General features: G+C 40.6%; 2 protein-coding genes across 10 annotated transcripts in view; both read left to right on the forward strand.

Moving 5' to 3' along the window:
- EMC1 (ER membrane protein complex subunit 1) overlaps nt 1-4,404 on the forward strand; it is a 27,565-nt gene extending 23,161 nt beyond the window's left edge. The window contains exons 20-23 of one of the 2 annotated variants that reach the window (XR_009187301.2): nt 428-638; nt 1,496-1,580; nt 2,773-2,873; nt 3,049-4,404. Coding sequence is in view for 1 of the 2 variants with exons in the window: in XM_004457435.5 (XP_004457492.2) it covers nt 428-638; nt 1,496-1,580; nt 2,744-2,873; nt 3,049-3,228 (606 nt within the window). In the remaining variant the exon portion in view is untranslated. Of the gene's footprint in view, nt 1-427; nt 639-1,495; nt 1,581-2,743; nt 2,874-3,048 lie in introns of both variants that reach the window. The other variant, XM_004457435.5, reaches the window with a different exon arrangement.
- An 8,340-nt stretch (nt 4,405-12,744) lies between these two features.
- UBR4 (ubiquitin protein ligase E3 component n-recognin 4) overlaps nt 12,745-25,303 on the forward strand; it is a 142,140-nt gene continuing 129,581 nt past the window's right edge. For 5 of the 8 annotated variants that reach the window (XM_058304262.2, XM_058304264.2, XM_058304270.2 and 2 more), the window contains exons 1-8: nt 12,745-13,015; nt 19,659-19,756; nt 20,948-21,051; nt 22,252-22,381; nt 22,729-22,868; nt 23,361-23,463; nt 23,599-23,740; nt 23,904-24,028. In XM_058304262.2, coding sequence (XP_058160245.1) covers nt 12,825-13,015; nt 19,659-19,756; nt 20,948-21,051; nt 22,252-22,381; nt 22,729-22,868; nt 23,361-23,463; nt 23,599-23,740; nt 23,904-24,028 — 1,033 coding nt within the window. In that variant the 5' untranslated portion in view covers nt 12,745-12,824. The remainder of the gene's footprint in view (nt 13,016-19,658; nt 19,757-20,947; nt 21,052-22,251; nt 22,382-22,728; nt 22,869-23,360; nt 23,464-23,598; nt 23,741-23,903; nt 24,029-25,303) is intronic. The other 3 variants (XM_058304263.2, XM_058304267.2, XM_058304273.2) reach the window with 1 other exon arrangement.

Genomic DNA, 25,303 nt, shown 5'->3' on the forward strand with positions numbered 1-25,303 from the left:
CCTCAACTGGTCTCTTTCCTGCGTGTATAACCTTGAATTAGTTATTTAACCTCTCTGTGTTATATCACCTGTAAAACAGGGATAGTAGCAGTCACCTCTAGTCTAGCTGAGAACTGTGCCTGCCCCATAGTAAGCACTCAGATAGCTATTTATCATTATCTTCTAAGAATCTTGTGAGTTCCTTTGTTTTGTGGTGGACTTTGGTAGATAGTCTGAAGCCCACAGCTATTTAGAATGCTAGACTCAACTACATTGCAAGTTAGTAAGCTTGGAAGTAAGGAAGACAACTGGGGTGCTAGGTGGACTGGATCTGTAGCTAACTGGATCTATAGCTAATTTAATTTGAAAGGTCCTTTCCAATGTAATTTCTTCTTTGTAGTTGTGAACCAGCAGCTAAGCCCTGAGCTGCCTCCTCTTCTCTCTGCAGTACCAGTACTGGAACACCAAGGCTCGGCGCAATGAGTTTACCGCACTGGAGCTCTATGAGGGTACTGAGCAATACAATGCCACTGCCTTCAGCTCCTTGGACCGCCCCCAGCTGCCTCAGGTCCTCCAGCAGTCTTACATCTTCCCCTCTTCCATCAGTGCTATGGAAGCCACCATCACTGAGCGGGGAATCACCAGCCGACACTTGCTGAGTGAGTATCTGAGAGAGTCTGGGGAGAGTTGGTTCCCTTAGTCACTGAAGGACAGAGGTAGGGAAGGCACTGCCCAGGTAGACTAGTTAAGTTGGGGAGGAGGGCTCTGTTTTAGCAGAAATAGTTCCTTAGTCCAGCTTTGCCACCCAGAGCTCTTCAGGCAAACAGCTTCCTGTCTATTCTGCATTTTCACCTAGCTCAGAAAGTTGATCCCTGATATTATGTTTAACATAGTTAGCCTGTGCTGATGGCCTGGAGAAATGGACAAGGTTTACGATCTCATCTATATGTAGTCTAAGTTCAGGGCTTACTGATTATTTAACTAGCTGCTGTGCCTAGTTGACTATGCCAAAGATGTTTGGGACTCTGCTTTGTCAGGCATATTTGTCAGTTTATTCTCAGATGTGAGGGAGACACCCTTCTCAACAGTGTCTCCAAGTGAAATCAGCACCATTACTGAAACTGATGTTATCTCATGTTTTTGAGTCCCCCAGCCCTCCCAGCTTGCTGTTGCAGTGAGAGGGCAGTTGCTTGGCAGTGGCAGGGGTAATTGGAGGGAAAAGAGTAAGGGATGAAGGGATCTAAGTGGACTTCCATGCTCTTCCCTTTCATTATTACCCATTTCCTGATTCTAGGACTTGATTTTCTCATGTCTTAGGATGATGGGTAAAGAAATCAAGATCTTCAAATGTGAGGATCTTTAAACCCATCTGTTCTTGGATTATTGTTTTTGGCTTGTTGACTTTTTGTTTCTAAATATTCTGTTTTAAGTTTCTGTGGCAATGTTTTTATAGTGGGTCCTATTCTGGGATTGGATCAGTGTGAACATTTACTTCTGCTGACTTCTTCCTGTGCAGTTGGACTACCTTCAGGAGCAATTCTCTCCCTTCCTAAGGCCTTGCTGGATCCCCGCCGACCTGAGATCCCAACAGAACAAAGCAGGTAAGACCCCTGTGGGTAATGCTGGCGGCCCTCACCTTCAGGAACCTTGCCTCCTTAATTTGGTCTTCAGACTGCTGCATGTTGCCAGGCTGTACTAGGGACTGAGGGTGTAGCAATGAACAGGCCTGGCAAAGGACCCTGCCCTCATGGAGTGACATTTTGGTGTGGGGATGGAAAATAAATAAAAAACCAAGTAAAAGATATACTATAATTAGGTAATGGTAAATGCTTAGGCAGCAAAGTAAAACAGGGATGGGGGCTATAAAGGGTTTGTGTGTGTGTGTGTGTGTGTGTAATGCGTGTGTGAAATCTGAGATAGGATGGCCTAGGAAAGCCTCTCTGAAATGTGACTTTTGAGTGAAGACCTGAAGGATGTCTGAGGGCAAGAACTTCCCAGACAGAGGGATCAACTAGTGAAAATGCCCTGACATTTATTCATGGTAAAGGGAGGAATGCAAGGTGGCCCCTGGGACTGGAGCAGAGAATGGTGGGAGATGTTAGGAAAGGAGGTCAGGGAGGCAGTGGGGGCCGGACTGTGCAGGGAAGCCAATGGCTTGTTTGCTGTTAGTACTGATGTCTGTATTTGTTTTTCCATCCATCATCTTTGTGTACTTTCTTGCCTCAATTCTGAATTCTCTTCACTTGGGGGCATGAGGAACTGTGGGCAGTGTGAGGAGACAACGGACCTGTCTTTGACAAATGAGGAAAGGGAGAGGAGTATGATTTGGAGCACTGCATGAGAGAGGATGTTAAAATTGGGGAAAGACTTGCTTGGGATAAGAGGATTTTCAGAAGAAAAGTATGGACTGAGAGGCACTCTGGAGTGAAGAACAGGGATTGGCCTAGTGGTTCAATGTTTTGGTCTTAAAATTCCCCTCACTTTCCTTTTCTGGTATGAAATACTGTGCATCTGTATGTAATTTTTTTCCTTTTAGATGTAGAATGAGGTAGGAATCCAGATCACAGTCTTCCTCTCCAGACAGCTTTCTTTTTCACAGTCCCTAACATTCAGCTGATAAATTTTTAACTACTATTGCAAGTAGACCTTGAAGGAAGATATAAGGCTAGATATGTGGTCTGGAAACCTCCCAGGACTCATAAAGAGCAGCCAGGAGATTCCTTTACAGCAGTTTTCAGGGCCTGACCCAGCTGGTGTTTTGCAGAGAGGAGAACCTAATCCCGTATTCTCCAGATGTACAGATACACGCAGAGCGATTCATCAACTATAACCAGACAGTTTCTCGAATGCGAGGTATCTACACAGCTCCCTCCGGCCTGGAATCTACTTGTTTGGTAAGTAGGGGCCATAGGCCAGCCTGTGCCACCTTCTCCACAGCTGTGTGGAGCTGCTCTTTGTTTCATCTGTGTGAAAACTACTGAGGATTCTATTTCCATTATTATCTCAGTTTGAGGTTGCAGTGGATCATTTGACTTTCTTACCTAATTCTCATTCCTTCTGCCTTCCTAGGTTGTGGCATATGGCTTGGACATTTACCAAACTCGAGTCTACCCATCTAAACAGTTTGATGTCCTGAAGGATGACTATGACTATGTGCTAATCAGCAGTGTCCTCTTTGGCCTGGTTTTTGCCACTATGATCACTAAGAGACTCGCACAGGTGAAACTCTTGAATCGTGCCTGGCGGTAAAGATCAAAGATTCATTCCCAGAGTGCTGAACACTGAGGGGGATTGTGGGTCAGACAAAAAGCTGCAAGCTGCAATTCGACATATTGGTGGAGTATGTGTCAGGTGCTCATCCCCGCTAAGACAATGGACTTTCGTGTAGAACGCATTTTGGGATACACGTGATGCAGAGGTTTGCTGTGGATGGAGACTGACCTCTTGCTTTCTCAGCCAAGAATCTCCTAGTATTGATGGACTTGCCCCTGAAACCCTTTGCCCATCCATGAATGTTCTCATTTTTCAAAAGACCTCCAACAGACTTTTCTCTTTTGTAAGGCCTGTTTGAATTGATTTTTGTTTGCTTTCTGCATTTTCTAGGTTAAGCTACAAATCCTTCTGTTTCTCTGCTTCTAGCTTCAGAGTCAGAAGGGAGCTCTTTATTAACCAATTCTAGCCCAACAGGTGCATTTGCAGTTTTATACTGGGGAGAAGGTAGATTTTAGCAGTGATCCAGCCTTTCTTGGCTTCTCTCCAAAGTTAATTAGGGTTGAGGAATCCATATATGCTGTCAAAACTTATTTTAACTAAGCCTCTAGTTTCATGCTCTCATTATTAGATTAGGCCACCTAGTCCTTTTTCAGTTTATCAAAAACCAAGTACAACAGGGTCCTTTTTTTTTGGTCATTACCCATGCTTTTCACCTCAGTCATGTCAGAGCTGAGTCCTTCTTAAAATTACTGAATTAAAAATACTGAGAATCTCGAAGAGATTTCAAGGGAGAAGAGATCTGACCATTTCATGGTACCTCATAATCTCATGTCACCCACAGCTGATCTAGTCATTTTTAGCCTAGGAGAAAGGTGTGTAAGAATGCCATTATTTATTTTTAGCTTTAGATATAAATTAATGATGTATTTCTTTTAAAATGAGTTCTTAAATGTTATTGATCTAACCTTAAGCTTTGGTAAAGGGGAGAAACGGGATTGGCACTAGCATGGCTGATGCAGGGCTGCTGTGTTTCTGCTACAAATACAGAAATCCTCAAGTCTTCCCTTGCTCATGGATTTGGGAAATAATGTGGTTTTTTTTTTCTTTTTCTTTTTTTAACTGTGAAGAATGAAATGTACAGAGAGCAGACCATCTCTAGCCCTGCGGGGAGGGAGGTACACTCAAGTGTCTGAATAAAGTGAGTGACGAATACGCTGATATAAATCTTTGTGTGGGGGGGGGGGCTTGGGAAGATCAATTTGAGGTTCCTTTTGCAGTAGAGAGAGAAAAAAGGCATTGCAGAAATGGAGTAAATTTTAATAAGGAAACATGCCAATTTAATCAAAGAGTTGGGTTAGATTAAGGACAACATTTTTATCTTTCAGCAGTGAAGGAAAAATGATAATTATTTTACTTTGGTAATAAAACAGTCCAATGGATTTCAACAAATTAACACCTACTAAGTATCTCCAAGAAAAAAGCAGGTGACTGTCCTGACCCAAGGTATATTTGTTTAAAGTGATCTGGGAGGAGGGAATAAGTACAAAACATGAGTTAAAAAAAAAAAAATCTGTCCTAGTTTCAAGAAACCTGGTTGTAATTCTGACTGTTCTATATAAATATATGCAAGCTATGTCATTAGGCATTGTCTTGCTGCCTGTTCTGCTTACACAGCCCAAATAATCTGCAAGATTCTAATTTACCTGTGCCAGAATCTCAAAGAACCACATAAATAGGAGGGACGTTATCTACGCTTTCTAAAAATTCCCTGTATTTCAGCTTTAATCATTACCATTTCACTAAAAGTTACCTCAGCTCAGGTGCTGAAAAAGAAAAAAATCTAATAATAATGACATAGTAAACCTAAGTCTTTTCTCCACATTTCTTAACCTTAAAGCAGTGCTTGTTCTGACCATCTACACTCAGGCTCTATCTGTTTCTTCTGAGATTGTATTTTTCCTCTTGATTCTTTAATTTATTTGCTTTGTCATCTTCCTCTTTCTCTGTGCATATCCCTTGAGCCATACATTCCCCTATATTCATTATTTAGGTTAATTTCAGGGCCCCTACAATGTGTCACTTAAAAGGAGGATTCCTCAGTATTTTCTATGCCTTAAAAAAAAAATTAAAGCAGTTTTATTGACACACCATACAGTCCACCCAAAGTGAACAATCAATGGATGCCATTTTTTGTTTGTTTGTTGTTGTTGTTTATTAGATTGATCAACTCTAAGATCTTTTGTTGGTGTAAAATTCTGCAGCTAAATTTTAATTCGAATTTAGTCCGTTAGGGATAACGTAAGAAGATTTGTAGCTTTAACTGACTTTTCTTTGGCTTTTGACTCTGGACAGGAATGAGTCCAGTCATTTAATTCTGCATGAATTAAATGCAGAATTCCCATTATAATAGAAGATTCAGGGTCAGTAGGAACCTGTTTAAAATAAAAAATTAGTAGTATGCTCCACTCCCTTTTTCTTAAACTTGTAGCGTATTGACTTTACCACTTTTAGAAGAGATTGATACTTGCTCCCCACTCCTCACCCTCTCCCCCCACTTTTGGAAGATGTTGATACATGCTCCCCACTCCCCACCCCCCCTCCCAGAGCAAACAAACAAACAAATAAATAAGGTTCATGTGCAGATCACAAGGTTTTATTGTCATAAATTGGGGATGGCCCTAATCAACAACTGGCCTTGCGGTTTAATACCTACCAAAATGAGTTAAGGTTGACTTTCTGAAACCCAAATAATTTTTGTTAGCATTCCTCCAACATTTATTTTGCTTAGAGTCTACAATTTTAAATTATGAGTTAACTCACTGTGTCTTTATTGAGTAGAATTCTGGGCCCTCCCTGGCCACCTCCCTGTCTGCACTGGAGCAGATGTGAAACTTCTTGAGGGGCTCCTCTGGCCCTCTGTGTAGTCATGAATCCTTGTCAAGTTTTCTCAGTTTAATGAGAGGATGTTAGTCCTTTCCAGCATCTGTAAAGATTACTAAGTGACATAGCAAATTACATTTATCAGCACCACAGATCAACCATACAACTGGAGTTTCACCTAGTCGCTACTGCTTAGTACCTCACCTTGTTACAAAAAACATTTAGGACCCAGATTGTTTGTTTACCCACAAACAATACAAGAGAATGAAAATTAACTGAGTGAAGAGACAGTAACAAGAGAACAAACATATTGGATGATTGACACAGTTGCTGGTGTGTTTATCATACAAACCTGGAGGGCCAATGAAAGAAATTTCCTTCTAGTCTCAGTATCAGGAATATGCTTATTAAATTGACTCATTTATTGATTTCTGTTCATTAAAAATTTTGTCTTTAAATCATGACTCTACTCTTAAAAAACAACCAAGGGGGAGGATGTAGCTCAAGTGGTTGAGCACCTGCTTCCCATGCATGAGGTACTGGGTTCAATCTCTGGTACCTCCTAAAAAACAACAACAAAACAACCAGATATTAGAGAAGTCTCAAGAATAAGGGTGTATGCAATCTTGTACTTGTTGGGAATGGTGTGAGAAATTAGATTAAATTCCCAAGTAATTATACTATTATATTCACTGAGAATAAAGAGCTGCTTAAGAAAATCATTATTTATATGACTTTTTTTGGTTCTTGAAGTACTGGGCAGGTGGGAAGCCAGCACTCAGTCATTGAGCCACTTGAGTTCCTCTACTTTGTTTGCTAGTTACTGCGTTTTTAGGAGGTACCAGGGACCGAATCCGAGACTTCCTGTGTGGCAAGCAGGTGCCCAACCACTTTTTCCTCATCCACTCCCCTATATGATTTTTCATTTTTTTTTAAAGATTTATTTATTTATTTTTCTTCCCTTTCCCCCAACCCCAGTTGTCTGTTCTCTGTGTCTATTTGCTGCGTGTTCTTTGTCTGCTTCCGTTGTCAGCGGCATGGGAATCTGTGTTTCCTTTTGTTGCGTCATCTTGTGTCAGCTCTCCATGTGTGCGGCGCCATTCTTGGGCAGGCTGCACTTTCTTTTGTGCTGGGCCGCTCTCCTTACGGGGCTCACTCCTTGCGCACGGGGCTCCCCTATGCATGGCAGGGCACTCCTTGCACACATCAGTGCTGCGCATGGCCAGCTCCACAAGGGTTAGGGAGGCCCGGGGTTTGAACTGCAGACCTCCCATGTGGTAGATGGATGCCCTAACCACTGGGCCAAGTCCGCTTTCCTGATTTTTCATTTTTTTAACAATCTTTTTTTAAAGCGATATATAGATCACACAAAATGTACATTAAAAAATATAAGAGTATCCCATATATCCCACTCCCCACATCCCCCACTCCTCCCACACTGACTTCTTTCATTAGTGTAGTACATTCATTACATTTGATGAGTACATTTTGGAGCATTATTACACAGCATGGATTATAGTTTATGTTGCAGTTTACGCTATCTCCCAGTCCATTCAGTGGGTTATGGCAGGATATATAATGTCCTGCATCTGTCCCTGCACTATCACTGAGGATAACTCCAAGTCCCAAAAATGCCCCAATATCATACCTTTTCCCCCTCTCCCTGCCTTCAGCAAATTCTGTGGCCACTGTCTCCACATCAATGACATAATTTCTTCTACTGCTAGAGTCACAGTAATTCTATACTAGAACACCAGTAAGTCCACGCTAATCCATATTTTATCAGCCCTATATGACTTTTTTAAAAAAGATTTTTGTTTTTATTTCCTGCCCCCCTTGTGCCTTGCTTGCTGTCTGCTCTCTATGTCCATTAACTGTGCGTTCTGTGTCTGCCTGTCTCCCTTTGTTGCGTCATCTTGCTGCACCAGCTCTCCGTGGGTGTGGGTCATCAGCTCTCAGTGGATGCAGGCCAGCCTGCTTTCACAAGGAGGCCCTGGGACGCGAACCTAGGGCTTCCCATATGGTAGATGGGAGCCCAACTGATTGAGCCACAGCCGCTTCCCACCATATGACTTTTTAATCTTTTCTGGTTTTCTGGTACCCCCCCCCCCCCGCAAATGCTTTCTTCCCTTCTCCAAATCTGGCTTGTCTCAAATTTAAACTTCATTGATAGCACCTACCTAGGACCTCTTAGTTTCCTGACTGCTAAACTTACAACTCCCTGAACAATGTATCCTAGCACTTTATCTCAATCACCCTATATGCCAAAAAATTAAAGGTGAATCTCCCCTGCAAACTGCCCCCCCTTCTATTTCCCAGAGGTAACCACTGAACAATTTGATATGCATCTTTCTCAACCACATAATGTGGTGCAACTTGATTTTATCTTTTAATATATCATGGAGAGCTTTCCATATCAGCAATATGGATCTCCCACAATCTTTTTAATATCACACGGTTGAAATTATTATGTTAATTCTATTAGAGATTTTTATGAGCTCAAATACTTTCAGGAAAGCCTATCTTGTATTATTTAGGCCATTTTATAACATGATTTATAACATGAAGGATGTGTGCATGACCCCCTCCCCATTTTTTAAAAAAGATTATTTATTCTCCCTCCCACACCCTTGTTTTTTGCACCTGCTGTCTCCTCTCTGTGTCTGTTCGTTGTGTGCTCATCTACTTTTTAGGAGGCTCCAGGAACCGAACCCAGGACCTCTATGTGGGAGGGAGGTGCCCAATTGCTTGAGCCACTTCTGCACTCCCCTCCCATTTTTTTTAAGGAGTTAGAGTAATTGTGATTTCAGTGGAGACTGACCAACAAAGAAGTCTGTTTTCCACTAGCTGTAAGGCTTATATAAATTTCTGATCCTTGACATTGATGGTACCTTTTCCTGTATAGTGACTGAGGCCATTTAGAAAGGTCTTTATAAAGTAACCACAGATTTGTACTGAAGTGCACACTCCTCTGCTGTCCACTATCTGAATGGGTGCAAGCCAAAAAAACAAACTGAAAGTACATTTTAGAAGTACTTATAGGCTCCATTATTACTTCTTTATGGTTATGCTTCACATCATGGCTTTGGTGATATTGTCCATCTCATGTGCTCTGGTAAAATCAGCTAGACTAGAAAACCAACAAACCACAATGCCAGCTTACTGATGGCAATGAAGACTATGACTGTAAAGAGGACTAGAGGATTTATGTCTGTGATGTCTGCTGATTGGAACATACATTCTCTCATTAAAAGAAAAAATCTGTATAAGAAGATCAAATGTTGGGGAAACGGACTTTGGCCCAGTGGTTAGGGCGTCCGTCTACCATATGGGAGGTCCGCGGTTCAAACCCCGGGCCTCCTTGACCCGTGTGGAGCTGGCCATGCGCAGTGCTGATGCGCGCAAGGAGTGCCGTGCCACGCAAGGGTGTCCCCCGCGTGGGGGAGCCCCACGCGCAAGGAGTGCGCCCGTGAGGAGAGCCGCCCAGCGTGAAAAGAAAGAGCAGCCTGCCCAGGAATGGCGCCGCCCACACTTCCCGTGCCGCTGACGACAACAGAAGCGGACAAAGAAACAAGATGCAGCAAATAGACACCAAGAACAGACAACCAGGGGAGGGGGGGGAAATTAAATAAATAAATAAATCTTTAAAAAAAAAAAAAAAGAAGATCAAATGTTGTTATAAGTTTCCTTGGTTATTATGGAGTTAGAGTAAGGAAATGTGATATCTTACACATATTCTAATTCATTAATAGACATATCTGCAAAGGAGACCAGAATACTACTTCCACCGGCCAGGGCAGCCACTCTCTCCACCCCACTCTTAAACAATGCTGAGAAGATTCATTTGGCTTCACTTTCCCCAGACTTTATATTGCCTTCCTTCTGTTTAGTGCTTGGCACATTGGAGATTCTTTATATGATTACATTCTTATCATGTTTTCCTGAAAATTCATCCAGGGATCATAAAGCAAAGTATTTACAAACTGCTTAATTTTTTTTTCTTTTAACTTTTGACACAATTTTAGATTTACAGAAAAGTTGCAAGAATAGTACAAAGAGTTCCCAGATATCCTTCACTCGGATTCTCCAAATGTTAACTTTTTACATTTATGTTATCCTTTTCCCTTTCTCCTTCTTTCTCAATCCAATTGAAATGGCAGAGCTAAGGAATTTAAAATAACATTTTATAATACAAAAATCATACTTATTATCTTATGTAAGTTATTTGGTTTAAGCAAACAGTATACCTCAGCTTCATTTTGTAGAGTTTGCCAGTGAAGCATTTATTAATTCAAAATGGCTACTAATGAACACCACTGCAAATTTGGGTATTCACTATATTGCATTTTTTTTTTTTTTTTTAATATACTCTAGGCTGGGGATTGAACCTGGGACCTCGTATGCAGGAAGCTGGTGCTCAACCACTGAGCCACACAGGCTTCCCCAATTTGGTTTTTTTGTTTGCTCTGCTTGTTGTTTGTTTCTGTTTCTTCAGGAGGCCCCAGGAACCGAACCTGGGACCTTCAATGTGGGGAGGCGTGAGCTCAACAGCCTGAGCCTCATCCATTCCCTGTACTGATTTTTCCTGGTACTGATTTTTACTGATTTTAGTCTTGCTCTTTCCTTTCTTAGTTTTCAATCAATCTTGATTCCTGCTATTCCAGAAAACTGACATTCTATTCTAGTCCACGTGCCATTGCCCAAATTATTTATTTCTCTCTTAAAACAAGAAGGCTGCAAGGCACATTTTCTTCTTTGCTTTAAATTCGAACCATATGAAATACAGTATTATGGAAAAAATAATCAATACTAGTAGATTACCAGTGATTATCATATTACTAAATTGAATTAGGCTCCAGACTTTTTTCTTATAGTCTTGTTACTCTGAAAAATCTCTCTTCATTATGGATTTCCCAAAAGCAGCTGCTCTGGTTTGCAGGACTCCATTAGAAGTTTCCACAAACTACCTACTGATTCCTTGTTCTTGTTACTTTGTAAAAGCCTGAGAACTGATTGACCTCTGTTGGCCCATGGAAACAGCAATGGTTTATTCATCTAATTATTTCTAAAAACAGAGTATTCATTAAGATTTGTTTCAAGCAACTTTGTATCAAATACTTTTTTAAAAAAATAAAAATGCCAGTATCTCATTTTTGAGGCCCCTACAATGAGGCACATCAACCTGTTGTTGGTTTCTAGGTTGCTTGAGGTATAATTTACAAACACTAAGGTATATGAAATATATGTACAGCAAATGAATACTTTTTATGTATGTATATCCATGCAACCACAACTCCTCTCAAGAACAGAATTTTTCCAGCACCCAGAAGGCTTCCTCATGCTTTCCCCTCGTTAGTACCTCCACAATGATATTTAAACTATTCAATTCAGCAATGGCTGCTTAATTTTTTTCTTTTACTACATTTCCTATAAGATGACTATCAGATATCTCAATCAGTTTTACATTTTATTTTAGTTCTTGTCTAGCCACTTGGGATTATAAGGGAACTAATCTTTTAAATCCTTCAGCTTTTAATTTATAAAGATCACTTACTATTCTTTAGTTTCTATCTTATTTTCTGGACCAGAATATCAGAAATTTGTTTCATCTGAAAGTCTTTTAAGTCCTTATTTATTGTTTCTTTCTTTTGTCATTTAAATTTAGAATGTAGAGGTCATTTCAAATATTTGTGGTAACACAAGAATAAACCCCCAATATTGACATAATTGTGGTACTTATGAAGAAAGATCTTTAACTGGAGTGCTTTCCCCAAATCTATGAGCCAGAAATATTAAAAAGTAACAAATGTGAGTGTAGCTATAGGTGCCAGTTTCCCTGCGATGTTATGCATTTGCATTTTTACTCCCTCTTTCAGTTTCAGAAGATGGAAGCAGGGAGAAGGAAAGCAGGAACATTGCTCCTTTATTATTTCCTGGAACCTCTCCAAAGAATCTTTGCAGATTAATTTGTCTCTTGCTTAAAATAAACGTAATGTCCCAAAACCCCCTTCAAAATTCTTGTTCTCCAGCCTTCTCCTTAGGGCTCTGGTCCAGTATCTCGATATACTGCCATATTTACCATGTTATAGAAGGTTTTTTTGCCTATCATTTTTCATATCTTTACATCTCATAAACTTATCTCCTGATAAATAGATAACTAAAGCAAAATCCCTATTGCTATCATTAAAGCTACCTTTTCCTTCAAGACTGCTTTTCCCCCCCCGCCCCCCCCCCCCTTAGTCTGGTACACAGGTCATCTTATTGGCGAGTGAAAGCTTACGTTGGTCATAGAAAGATGGGGGGAAACGAGTTTCCTCTTCTCGACCTTAGCAGAGGCGGGTCCGCGTCCTTCATGCTTGCCAATACATAGCCTACTACACTCTGCTAAACTTGCCCACTGAGACCAGGTCCCAAACTTACCTTTCCTGCGTGCCGGGAAAGCAACATTGCTCCCAGCTTCAGGACTAACTCCCCGCGCGCAGGCGCAGAAGTTGACGTTTCTCCGCGCGTCGCACCCCACCTCGGCGCTACGTTCTGCGCAGGCGCAGCGCCACCATCCGCGCCGCCGCACCCAGTACGCTGCTCTCCCGCGGTGTGAAAAAAGATAGGTGGTCTCCGCGCGTTGTGTTTTTTGGTCGGCGACCGCGTCGCGTAGTCTGACGAGACCGATTACGTCACTTCCGCCCCCTCCCGGGAGGCGGTGCTGGGCCGGTGGCAAGCCCCCGGAGGGAGCCGCAGTAGTACGACTGAAGATGGCGACGAGCGGCGGCGAAGAGGCAGCGGCGGCGGCGGCGGCGGCAGCGGCTCCGGGGTCCGGGCTCCCGGCAGCGGGAGTGGACTCCACCCCGGGCTGGGAGGTGGCGGTACGGCCTCTGCTCTCCGCGTCCTACACCGCCTTCGAGATGAAAGAGTTGCCGCAGCTGGTGGCCTCGGTCATCGAGAGGTACCGGGCGGCGGCCCCGGCGGGGCGGGTGCAGGGAGGGGGAGGGGAGATCGTATCGGATCGTTTGGATCCGCTTCCCCGGCCGCCTCCTGCCACTCAGAGACCCCCAGCTCCAGCCACAGCGCGGGAGCTCCGGGGCCCTGGGCAGTGGCTTCCGCCAGCGTATGTAAATCACCTGTGCCTCAGTTTCCCTTGCCGAGCAAAACTTTAGAGGATGCCTTCTCGGAAGAGCCTAGCCGGACTCATTCGGGATTGACTTTGAGGTGCGTCGTGTTATTTGGGAATGTCCCAGGACTGCCCTCTGTCTTAAGGTCAAGGCACTGATGAATGAGTTTGCACTTCTTGTCCGCGCTCACCCGCTCTAATCGAAGCCAGGGCCGAGAGTTTAAGTTGGACACCTAACATAATTTAATAACGGTCTCTCCACGTTGCTTTAATTACAGGGGGGCACGTGCTATTTCTGTGGCTCCAGCCACTAGTTGCCAGTGATGTTTTTTTTTTTTTTTTTACGTTGCACTTACTCTACATTTCCACTTGTAATTAAAACTGTGATTAAAAACATTTCGGCAAAAATAATCAGTGGTGATTATTTTTCCAAAGAAGGAGTTCTCTGTCCTTTAAATAAAATATCTTCGGAGTCTTCATAAACAGGACTGTTGGTTTGCCTGCCTTTTCCTGACATATCGTGATCAGAGCAGTCTTTCATTAATTTAATGAAAGATTTATGCTTTTATTGCCAGTCTCACTTTAATTTTTCTAGCCAAACCTTATTTCAGCAATTCCCTGCCATTGCTATCTGGGTCATTTTTTTTTTTTTTTTTTAGCTGAACTTTTGTTTTATTACTGGGTCATTTTATCTTCATGCCAACATGGGTATTTCTAAATGTTAATGAGAAAGTTAGAAATTATTTGTTACTCAGGGAAGCATTGTCTGACAAATTGTTTATTGTGCTTATTATTATTGTTAGGTTGCGATGCTTTTGGATGCAGAGTTTTTTTGTTTTTGTTTTTTAATTATAAAATAGTGGTTGAGTTTGGTAACCACAGTTAATTTTACAGATGGATTTTCTTATTAATCATTAAGCCAACCATATTCTGAAGATGTAAACAAGTATTAAAGATACTGCTCTCAAATTATGTAGGCTTTTCTTCACTGTTTTAACACTTGAATTAGTAGTATTTTTCCTAAATTATACTGATCATGTTACTTATAATCATCTTCCATCATTTTTAGAACATTTTCTTTTTTTTGGTTTTTATAAAAGTTATTTATTTGGGTAGGAGCTTACAGATACTAGGCCATAATGCGTAAATTACGTCTCTCACCAAGCCTATTTTCATGTGTTGGAGCAAGATGACTGCTGATGTCTGTGAGGGTTCAGGCTTCCTGGGTTCCTTCTTTCCAGGGTCTTGCTTCTCTCCGGGTTTGTGGTTCCTTTCTTCCTGGGGCTTGCTTCTCTTTCCTCTGTGTGTTTACTTCCCGTGGCATCAGCTTAAGACTTCATCATCAAACTCCAACATCAAAACTCCAACATTAAGTCTGTGCTTTCATAGACATGAGTTGAGGAGGTTATAAAATCATTTAACACCCTTTATTCATCCTGTATTCTGGGCCCAAGACGTCTAAATTAAAACAATTAAGCTACCTCCTCCAGCCTGTAGAAGGACCCCAAACACATGTAAAACTAAGCTTAAATTTTGCCATATAAGTGCCACATAAGCCCCGTATTTGCTGAAATAAGAGTTCCTTGTGCTTATAGACAGTAGGAAGACCTCTCTCTGATTTAGAGAAAAAAACCAAACTGCTGGGTGTTTAATAATACAAATTTTTATTGGAAGGCAAGATCCTTGAAGTCTCTTTTCTGGTTTTTGTGGCTCACTTAAATTTGAAAGCTTGTTCCTATGTCCTCTTTAGGCTCTATGAGAGGAGTATGATGTTAAGAAGAAAAATTTCCAGAAGAAATAACCTGGCTTAAATGCTCTTTACAGCTAAAACAACTAAATATATAAAAAGTTCAGTTGGATGTAGAACAGATGCCAGCAACATTTTCTGTACTGGCCAGGTAGTAAATATTTGCAGGTCGTAAGGTCTTTGTTGCAACTTCTCAACTCTGTCGTTGTAGCATGAACACAGCCATATGCAATATATATAAATGAGTGGGCGTTGCTGTATTCCAAAAAATTACTTATCTACACTGATACTTGAATTTCATATGATTTTTACATGTCATGAAATAGTCTTTTGATTTTTACTTAAACTATTAAAAATATGAGAACTATTCTTAGTGGTGGGCTGCACAGAAGCAGGTGACGGGCTGGGTTTGGCCTGTGGGACATAGTTTGCTGACCCCTAGGTTAGGGCATAAAAATTAGTATCCTACTATCAATATGCTATTTCCCTAAAGTTCTAATTGCTTTTCAAAAGCATTAAGGGTCTCAATTGTGAAAGTATTTTTTGGACAGTGAACTACGGGCACGTAGTCTAGCACCAAATGAAAGCCAAATTCTACAGATGCTGAGGTGGGATTTGTTTTGTAGCTATTCAGAGGTTTAGGGCCCTAGTTTAATGTCCAGGATGTTACTTTACTTCTGTAGTTGCCACTCCCAGCTTCTAAGGTTCTCATGTTTCTTTCTATTGTTATGCCTGCCATGTTTTTCTTCCTTGTCCCCAGGGACATTCTATTTTTCTGTTGCAATCTACTATTCTGCTTCCCTTTTTGATGACTTCATCATGCCAGCTCTTACTTCCTGTCTTGCAGCTCGTCATCCATTGAATTAGTCTCTTGACTGTTGGAGATGATGACATGTACACTAAGAGACTTTTCTTCAGTGTCACAATGTGCATTTTTTATGCTTTTATAGTTGGAATTGACCTTGAAACTTGAAGAAAAGGTAGATTAAAAAATCCTGGGCCCAGACCCTGTTTGCTAAATTTGTCTTTTTTTTTTTTTAGATTTATTTTTTATTTATTTCTCTCCCCTTCCCCTGCCCCCAGTGGTCTGCTCTCTGTGTCCATTTGTTGTGTGTTCTTCTGTGACTGCTTCTATTCTTATCAGCTGCACCGGGAATCTGTGTTTCTTTTTTTTGCGTTACCTTGTTGTGTCAGCTCTCCGTGTGTGTGGCACCATTCCTGGGCAGGCTGCACTGTCTTTCGCACTGGGCGGCTCTCTTTACAGGGCGCACTCCTTGAGCCTCCCCTACAGGGGGGCACCCTTGCGTGGGACAGCCCTCCTTGTGCGCATCAGCACTGCGCATGGGCCAGCTCCACCATGGGTCAAGGAGGCCCGGGGTTTGAACTGCAGTCCTCCCATGTGGTAGGCGGACGCCCTATTCCTTGGGCCAAGTCTGCTTCCCTAAATTTGTCTTTTTATCCGAACTATTTCTGAAACAAAGGAGGAATAGATTAACAATGATGAATCGGGGTGCTCTCAAAAGCATCACTAAATTTCTAAAAGAAAAAAAATCTGAGTTTGCTTAAAGGGTAGATTCATTTTCATCTAAAAGAAAAGAAATCTGAGTTTGTCCTTAAAGGGTAGTTCATTTTCATTTCTACTGCCTGCGGCTAGCACGTTTTTCAGTAGTAAAGACTGAAAACCTTTTAAACACCATTACTTTTCCAGACCATAAATGGAGCTAGAACCAGTTCGATTGGGCACGTCCTATGTGGAACTAGTATAATTGCTCAAAGTAGCCTTCTGTTTTAGGTAGTATCTAGTAGAGAATTCCTCTCTTAACTGTGCTGCATATACTGGTGAGCTTAGTTGTTACTGAAGAACAATTTGACTCTTTGTAGATAAGAAAAATAGGCTATTTCCCCCTAAACCAGTCTTCCCTAGGCTGTCCCTGGTCTCCTTAGTGATAAGTCTGAGACTTTCTGCCTCTCAGCTGTTTGATAACATTGAGACCAAAGAGACCTATTTGGGAAGGGGAAGGCGGATACAACATCTACTTATTTTGAAAGAGAGAAAGGAATGCACAAATGCCAGCTGTAGGACCATCAGTTGGTGACTGACTACCAGAAAAAGAGCACATCACTAAAAGAGAGTCCAATCATGAAATCAGTCTTTGTGACTAACGTTGTCATGTCTTAGTATCACATTAACTGCAGGTTTGTCAAGAGTGTGAGGGAAGTATCTGAAAGAAAGCTTCCAGTTCTTTGGTTAATATGTATTATATAGCTCCTGTGTGACACAGCAGACATTCCATATTTTTTAAAAAAATATTGTAAATATCATGAAAGAAATAAATGTAATGTATTCTATAGTTGGGAGTTTAGAAATCTGATGAGAGGAAGGAAGTTTGTGGCTTCCACAGTTTACAAAGAAGATAAGAATAATATGTTATCTAAAAGGGAGAAGGGAGGTCACCAGTCTCTTATTTTGTACCTTCAAATACCTGCCTCTTCCTAAAAAAGGCTAGATGTTTGCAGACACTGGCCTGTTCTTTTTTTTTTTTCCTTACATGTCAAATTGGATTTCTCTAGCCTGTTTAGCTGCTGTTTCATTTTGTACGCTGCATTGCATTCATTTAGTATGGAATAGAAGAGCTTCAGAATCCTTGTTTTAGTTTGTTGGAAGACAAGACAGGTGTTTCAGGAAGATAGCTTGACCAACCAGAGGAGATACATACACTTCCACTCTTAAGTCTCCTTATTTCTCTTCCTCTTTGTTATATTCCCCTTTAATTTCTTCATTCTTCCCCTTCTATCCAACTTCCTGTCTTTTGTTCCATTTTCCCATTTCTTTGCATCCTCTGGTATCTGTCTGATTCTTGAGGAATGAGGGTGGATTAAGGAAGTATGAAAGCATATCTTTATTAGGTGATTTAAACCCACTTGTTTCTTTAAAATCAAGGAATATGGCTTTGCCTTTTTTTGGTCACATGTCCATTATTTCTCTGCTCCTTCCTTTGAGTCTTTTTAGAATTCATTTCTCATAGGTTTATCCTTGGTTGCCCTTTGCAAATTGTAAGCGAACTCAAGACTGCTCCTTGTTTTCCTTCCATGCCAGTGTCCACCTTTCCCCAAAGTTCATTCTTCTTATTTCTTTAATGTGATAAGGCAGTTGTGTGGGAAAAGAAATGTAGGGCAGGAAATGGGGCTCATTGAATGACATTGTGGCTACATCAAACTGAGCATTAAATGAGTTTATTCCTATATTTTATTCATTTATTCATTCATTCATTTACTTATTTATTTGCTGCATACAGCAGTGGTGTTACTTTATTATTTATTATTTTTTTCTTTATTTTTTAAAAATGTTACATTAAAAAAATATGAGGTCCCCATCAACCCCGCATTACCCTAACCCCACTCATTTCATTATCAAAATGAAAATGAAGGCAGCAGAATTAGTTCATCCTTTCAGTGGGAAATTTTTCTCTTAGTTTTGGTAAACTGAAAAAAAAGTGGTGGTAAGCAGCTCTGAACTTTTGAAATAAAGCAAGGAAGGTAAATAACTCAGTAAAATACAACATCAAATTAAAAGGTGGGAGCCTTGCAAATGTGTTGGTTACTAGAAATTTTGAACACTACTCTAAGCTTAGAGGTTTTTGTTTTCTACTCTGACAAACAGGGAAAAATGATCCTTGCCTAGCACATCAGAGGTGCTCCATAAATATTTTTCCTTGGTGAAGGAGTTGTTACAAGAGAGGGGACTAATCTTTTATAAATAACCATTTTTCCTTGGTAAATCCCCAAAGAGCAAAGTGCTTGCAATGCCAGACAGTCAAGTGTTGTTTGAGGTGACTCATCACTCAGATTGGCACCTTTGGAGCATTGGCCTGTGTTTTGGCGTCTGTGTTCATTTGGCAAGGGATGTCTTGCCTTTAGTGAATGGAGTCCTGACTCTGTTTACTTCCCTCCTCAGGTTGATACTTCTTGCTGAAGAATTAACTCACTGAGGAAACTATTTAGCCAAATCTCTCTGCTCTTTCCATTTAATAAGATACATGTTGGTCTTTTCTTTGCTTCTCTTTGGATGCTGATTTAGCATGGGGTTTGAAAGAGAGAATAACATAAATGTATCCAGCCTTTAGACCTAGTTAGATTGCAGATTTTCACAGAAGAGGCCATACCCTTAGCTAAGAAAAAGAGACATGGTTAAAAATCACTGGCTCTTTTGTGATCTGGCTTTATCCTATGCAAGGGGAAGAGCTATGGTACCCAGTTAGTTTTGGATCAGATGATTTCTTTCCTTGAGTTGTCAGTTTGTTTTATTACTTTATGGATTGGCTTTGTCTGGTCTTCAAGATGGGTTATAGTCTGTATTCTCACTAACAGTATTTTATGAATGCTCTAGTTTACTCTTTCGACTAGCACAAGGAATTATTAGCTTGTGGTCTTTGCCAATCAATAATTTAGGACAGAATGGTATACTGTTATGTTTTTGGTTGCATATCTTTAATTCTAAATGAGTTTGAAAATATTTTCTCTTTATTAACCTCAGTTACTAAGCCTGGTAACTTAAACAAAGTACTTAATTTTAATTCTCTAAACTTCACTTTCCCAATCTTGAAATAGGGATAATAATTGTACCTACCAAGTAGGATTGTTATGAGGATTAAATAAGATAATACCTGTTAAGCGAGTATCTGACACATATTAAGCACTCAATAAATGTTGATTGAATTATTTTCTTTGCAGTGAATCAGAAATTCTGCACCATGAGAAGCAGTATGAGCCATTCTACTCATCTTTTGTTGCACTTTCCACACACTATATCACCACAGTTTGTAGCCTCAGTAAGTATGCCACTTCTGTCACCGCCTTCTGAGGGCTCGAGAATAGGGGGATTTTTTTATCCTTTTGTTAGGTTGTCTGAATAAGTTGTTAATGAAGCCTAAGCTGTTCATCCAAGAGCAGAGACAACTATCAGCTTTGATGAAGCCCCAGAAGTTACTTTTACCTAGACTAACCAAGTGGGGTTTAAAATATACTGGAATTGGACATCTACTTCATAACCTATTCAATTAGTTTTCCTTATGTTCTTAATCAGAAGCAAGTCTTGTGTGTTCATTTCTTGGGTGGATACTGAGCTCTGGGGTTTGCAACCACTAACCAAGATTCTATTTCTTATTTGGTTTTGGTGAGAAAGCAAATCTTTCTTTGTATCCTCTGAAATGTGAAGGGATTTCAACTTCAGTCCTCCCCCTACCCCCTTTCTTGGACGTTTCTACCCAAAAGGTGTCTAAGCCCTTATTTTTCACATTTTTTGGATGTTTACATTTTCAATTTATTTTTTTAACCTAATTCAAATAATTTTAAGGAATTCTAATTATTTGTTTGTTTGACTACCTTGATAAGCAAGAAAACTGAAAGGAAACTATAGAACTGCTGGGTAATTTTCACTGTCTAACCCAAAGACACTGGTACTGGTGAAAGAATCACTTTTAGCTTAAAGAAACTGTAGGAAACCCCTCATGAAATGGCATTTAGAAACTGGGGGAAAGGAGAGATTTGATCTAGTGGTTAAGAGCATGAATATAGAGCTAGACTTCCTGGATTTGAATCTAGCTGTGTGACTTTGGACAAATCACTTAACCTCTCTGTGCCTTAGTTCCTCATTTGTTAAAAATGAGGATGGGGGATAATAATAGTATTTACCCAATAGAGTTGGTTAAGGATTAAATGAGCTAATATATTTGAAGTGCTGGGCCCTTAGTAAGTACAATGTAAGTATTTGTTATTATTATAATTACCTTAATATTGAGTAAATAAAAGATAAGTGATGTATAAGCAATTAATGTTTATCAATGCCAAAATGCTTTTGTTTGCCCCTTGAGGCATGGACTCAGAAAAACCTTGGATTATTATTATAGAATTATATCTTTGACATATGGAGTGGTATACTCATTTTGCTTTATATTTTGGCTGTGAGGCTGAAGTGACTTTAACAGCAGTCTGAGGTTAAATAAAGTTCATTATTTTCTCAGTTCCCCGGAACCAACTTCAGTCGGTGGCAGCAGCCTGTAAAGTACTGATTGAGTTTTCTCTCCTGCGTCTGGAGAATCCAGATGAGGCTTGTGCTGTGTCCCAGGTGAGAGTGATGGGCCTGTTTTTGGCCCTTATTTTAAGGTAAAACTGTGGTTGACTAGAGGAGTTAATGGAGAAGGCATGGCATAGAGCAGGAAGAAATTTTCTGTAATAGGCCATATAATAAATATTTGTGGGCCATATGGTTTCTTTTGCAACTAAACTCTGCTTTTGTAGTGTGAAAGCAGCCATAGCCATTACATAAATGAATGAATGTGTTGTGTGTTCCAAGAAACTTTATTTGTCAAAGCAGGTGGTGGATTGAATCAGGCCTGTAGTTTGCCAACCCCTGGTATAGAGAGCTGTAGAGTCTTTTTCAAGAATTCTCAAACTTATGCCTAGTGGGCCAGGCAGGTAACAAGGAGCGAGTGAAGAGTACCAGTTGAGAAGGGTGCATGCCCCACCTAAAGGGGCCAATTGCTCTTTGGCTGCAGCTGTTTGTTGCCATGCAGGAATGGAGACTTAAAGTTGTTATATCTTGTGAGTTATTGAAAGAGGTAAGAAATCTGGATTTGTATGAAAACCTTCCATTAAAAAAAAAATTTATTTATTTATTTATGTGTTTTCCCCCTTGCCCTCTTCCTACCCTGCTGTTTTTGCTGTTCGTGTTCTCTTCTCATTTTCTGTCCTCTGGGATTCAATCTTGGGGACCTTTGATGTGGAGAGAGTTTCCCTATCAGTTGCACCACCTCAGTTCCTGGTTTCTGCTGTGCGTCACCTTGACCCTCCCCTTGTCTCTCTTTTGATGCATCATCTTACTGCCTGACTCACTTGCACGGGCACTGGCTCACCACACGGGCACTTGCACAGGCACTGGTTCACTGCGTGGGCGCTCATGTAAGCATTGGCCTTGTGGGCATGCTTTCTCTTCTTTTTCACCAGGAGGCCCCAGGGATTGAACCTGGGTCCTCCCATATGGTCGGCGGAAGCTCTATCACTTGAGCCACATCCGCTTCCAAACCTTCCATTTTTTAAAAAAGTTAGCCTTTATTTCAAATTTTATAAACACTATGCGAACAAAACGACAAATCTGTGAGCTACATAAGTTTCAAGGACCATCAACTTGGAATATCTGTTATAGTATTTTTCCCAATTTGCAGTTTTTGATAATAAACCTGAATTTGACCCTGTGTTTTCCCAAAGAGAACTTCCCTAAAGAGTACTTCCCCAGAAAGTAGACTACTTGAGTTTATTTTTTTTTCAGAAACACCTGATTCTCCTGATCAAGGGCCTATGCACTGGCTGTAGCAGACTAGACAGAACTGAAATTATCACATTTACAGCAATGATGAAATCTGCCAAGCTGCCACAAACAGTGAAGACACTTTCCGATGGTGGGTGTTCCTTTGACAGACTTGGTTACTTGGCCATCTCCATGGCCGGTTTTTCCCCATTTTGCCTTCTAGTGGCATCCTTCTCATCCCTTATTTTATTATTTTAATTTAATTTAAATTTTTTAGGAGGTACCAGGGATTGGACCCAGGACCTCATACGTGGGAAGCAGGCATCCAACCACTGAGCTGTATCCTCTCCCCAACGAGAATTGTTGTTTTTTCTTTCGCATTTGTTTTAAGAGGTACTGGGGATTGAACATGGGACCTCATACATGGGAAGCAGGTGCTCAACCACTTGAGCTACGTCTGCTCCCCTCATCCCATTTTTAACTGTTGTGTTATTACAGTGGAAGATCAGAAAGAGCTAGCCTCACCAATAAGCCCAGAGCTGAGGCAGAAGGAGGTACAGATGAACTTTTTGAACCAGCTGACTTCAGTTTTCAACCCTAGAACTGTAGCATCACCACCCGTCAGTCCACAGATTCTGGTAAGTTGCTTTGGCCTAAATAAAGGCCCATGTCGTCATCTCTTTGGGTTTTAAGACAGTAACACTAGAAAAAATAAGTTAACAAACATATTTTATGTTTGTGATATAAAATGATACATATGCTTATGGTAGGGGAAAAAAGGAAGAAAGCAAAGCAAAAAAAAGTTAAACTCACCCAATTTCTTCTACAGTTATTACTATTCTGATTATCATTATTCTAGGCATTTCTCGGTACAAATAAGCATAAAGAGCAAGTATAGTTTATTTAAAAAAGATAGCTATACTTGCTATAGTATATAATTTTGAAAGCTTGACTTCTTTTTTCTCCAGCCTTAGTGAGGAATTTTCCCAGTATTGTGGAATCTAGAAGAGTATCCACGGAGCTGCTGTTTACTTTTGACAATTGGCTTGTTTCTGAGCTCCAGGGCATTAGGGCAAGGAACAGATGAAGCCTATCTTGATAGGCCTTTCATATCTTATGTTTCTTTTCAGACGGAAGGAGAAAATGATGAGCAATCATCTACAGATCAAGTCTCTGCTATCAAAACCAAGAATGTGTTTATAGCTCAGAATGTGGCTAGTCTTCAAGAGCTTGGTAAGACTCCAGGTTTTGTCAGAAAGCTGGTTCTGTTGCCTTTGAAAATTCCTTAAGTGTACTTCTTCCACATGGAGAAGAATCAAACAGTAGACAGAGGCCTGTTTGTAAGGTAGTACATTTTCATTAATTCAGGTGGTTCAGAGAAACTACTACGTGTGTGTTTGAACCTGCCGTATTTCCTCCGCTATATCAATCGGTTTCAAGATGCAGTGTTGGCCAATTCCTTCTTCATCATGCCCGCAACAGTAGCAGATGCCACTGCTGTTCGGAATGGGTAAGGTGCTCCCAGGGGATGTAAGTTTTACACTCTAATGCTGCTGTCAGAAAGAGATATAACTGGTTAGTTTTTATGGCATGTTGACTTTTTTTAAACTACCAGATTAAGAAGCAAATGATTCCAAGAAAGAATTTTCTTAATAGTCTCTGTTATCTTACAGTTTTCATTCACTTGTGATTGATGTAACCATGGCATTGGATACCCTTTCTCTACCTGTCTTGGAACCTCTCAGTCCTTCTCGTCTGCAAGACGTGACAGTCCTCAGCCTCAGTTGTCTGTATGCAGGTGAGAAGTTATTGTGTCTGGTTTTATTTTCTCAGTCAAGCACGGGTATACTTTTTGGGAACCATGAGAATCCTGGCATTCTGTTCCCTCCCCTTTTACTTGGTCTCTTCCCCCAAGGATCATCTACTATCTCGTCAAGGTGAAATGAAGTCTCGGTAGAAATCTTTGTAAACTGTCCTGTTGTTTAACTCCTGGCAGTGTGTTATATGCACATTTGATTTCATAGTATGTGTAGATATTAAGTATTTACTATGTACAAGGTAAAATACCAGGGACTGTTGAATATTGAGATGAACAACATATACTCTCTGTCCTCAGGGAGACCAGAATCAAACGTCAGAGAGTAGACAGGGCTACACAGCATAATATAAAATAAGAGACAATGAGGGCAATAAGAAAAGGTATAGCATTTGGGCACACAAAGAAAGAAGAGATCTAGTCTTGCTGTGGGAGCACGTTTGAGGAACATCTCTGAAACAAGTGGCACGTACTCCTATCAGTAAAGACAACTGGTGCTATCCCTCATGCTCCCATAAAATCCCCTTTCTTCCTATTCATGCTGCCTTGGAAGTGGGCCTTAGTAGCTGATGTTTACTCTCAGGTTATTGTTACATGACTTTTTTAAAACCCAAATCAGTGATCCTTGGTTTTAAATTCTAAAACATACTATTAGGCAAGGAGCAGATGAAAGCAAGGACATAGGTCTGGTATGTCTTGGAAGATGTAGCAATTTCAGAAGTTTATTGGGTTCTGCAAGTGAGGATTTGGACAAGTAGTCTTGGAAACCTGACCCTGGGAGTGGTAAGAAATTGATGTTGATTCATCTCTCTGTATTCTTTGAACAGCTTTCAGTATCTATGTGCACAATGAACCTCACAGTATTTTAGAGGATATTATATATATATATATATAAAACTTTTATATATAAAAGAAATATATATAACTTTTATAGATAAAAGAAAGTGAAAGTGAGGAGAAAGTGCTATGGAAGTTTAGAGGAGGGCAGATCTCACTTTGAGTTGGGGAAAGCAGTAGTCATGAAGGAGTTAGTTGGGGCTTATAGGGCAGGAAGGATTTCAGCTTGTGTATCCCTTGGCAGAAGAAAAAGCAGGACCAAAGGTATCCTGGATTTTGGGGGAACATACTGTGTGAATGTGTATGTGTGTGTTTAAGTCCTACGTATGTTTAGTAGGTATTGTATAGCTGGAAAGAAAGAGTAGGGTGCAATCATGGAGAGCTAATTAGTCCGGATTTCTATAGACATTTGAACCATAT

This window comes from Dasypus novemcinctus, chromosome 9, assembly GCF_030445035.2.
Source record: "Dasypus novemcinctus isolate mDasNov1 chromosome 9, mDasNov1.1.hap2, whole genome shotgun sequence".
Classification (NCBI taxonomy): Eukaryota; Metazoa; Chordata; class Mammalia; order Cingulata; family Dasypodidae; genus Dasypus; species Dasypus novemcinctus.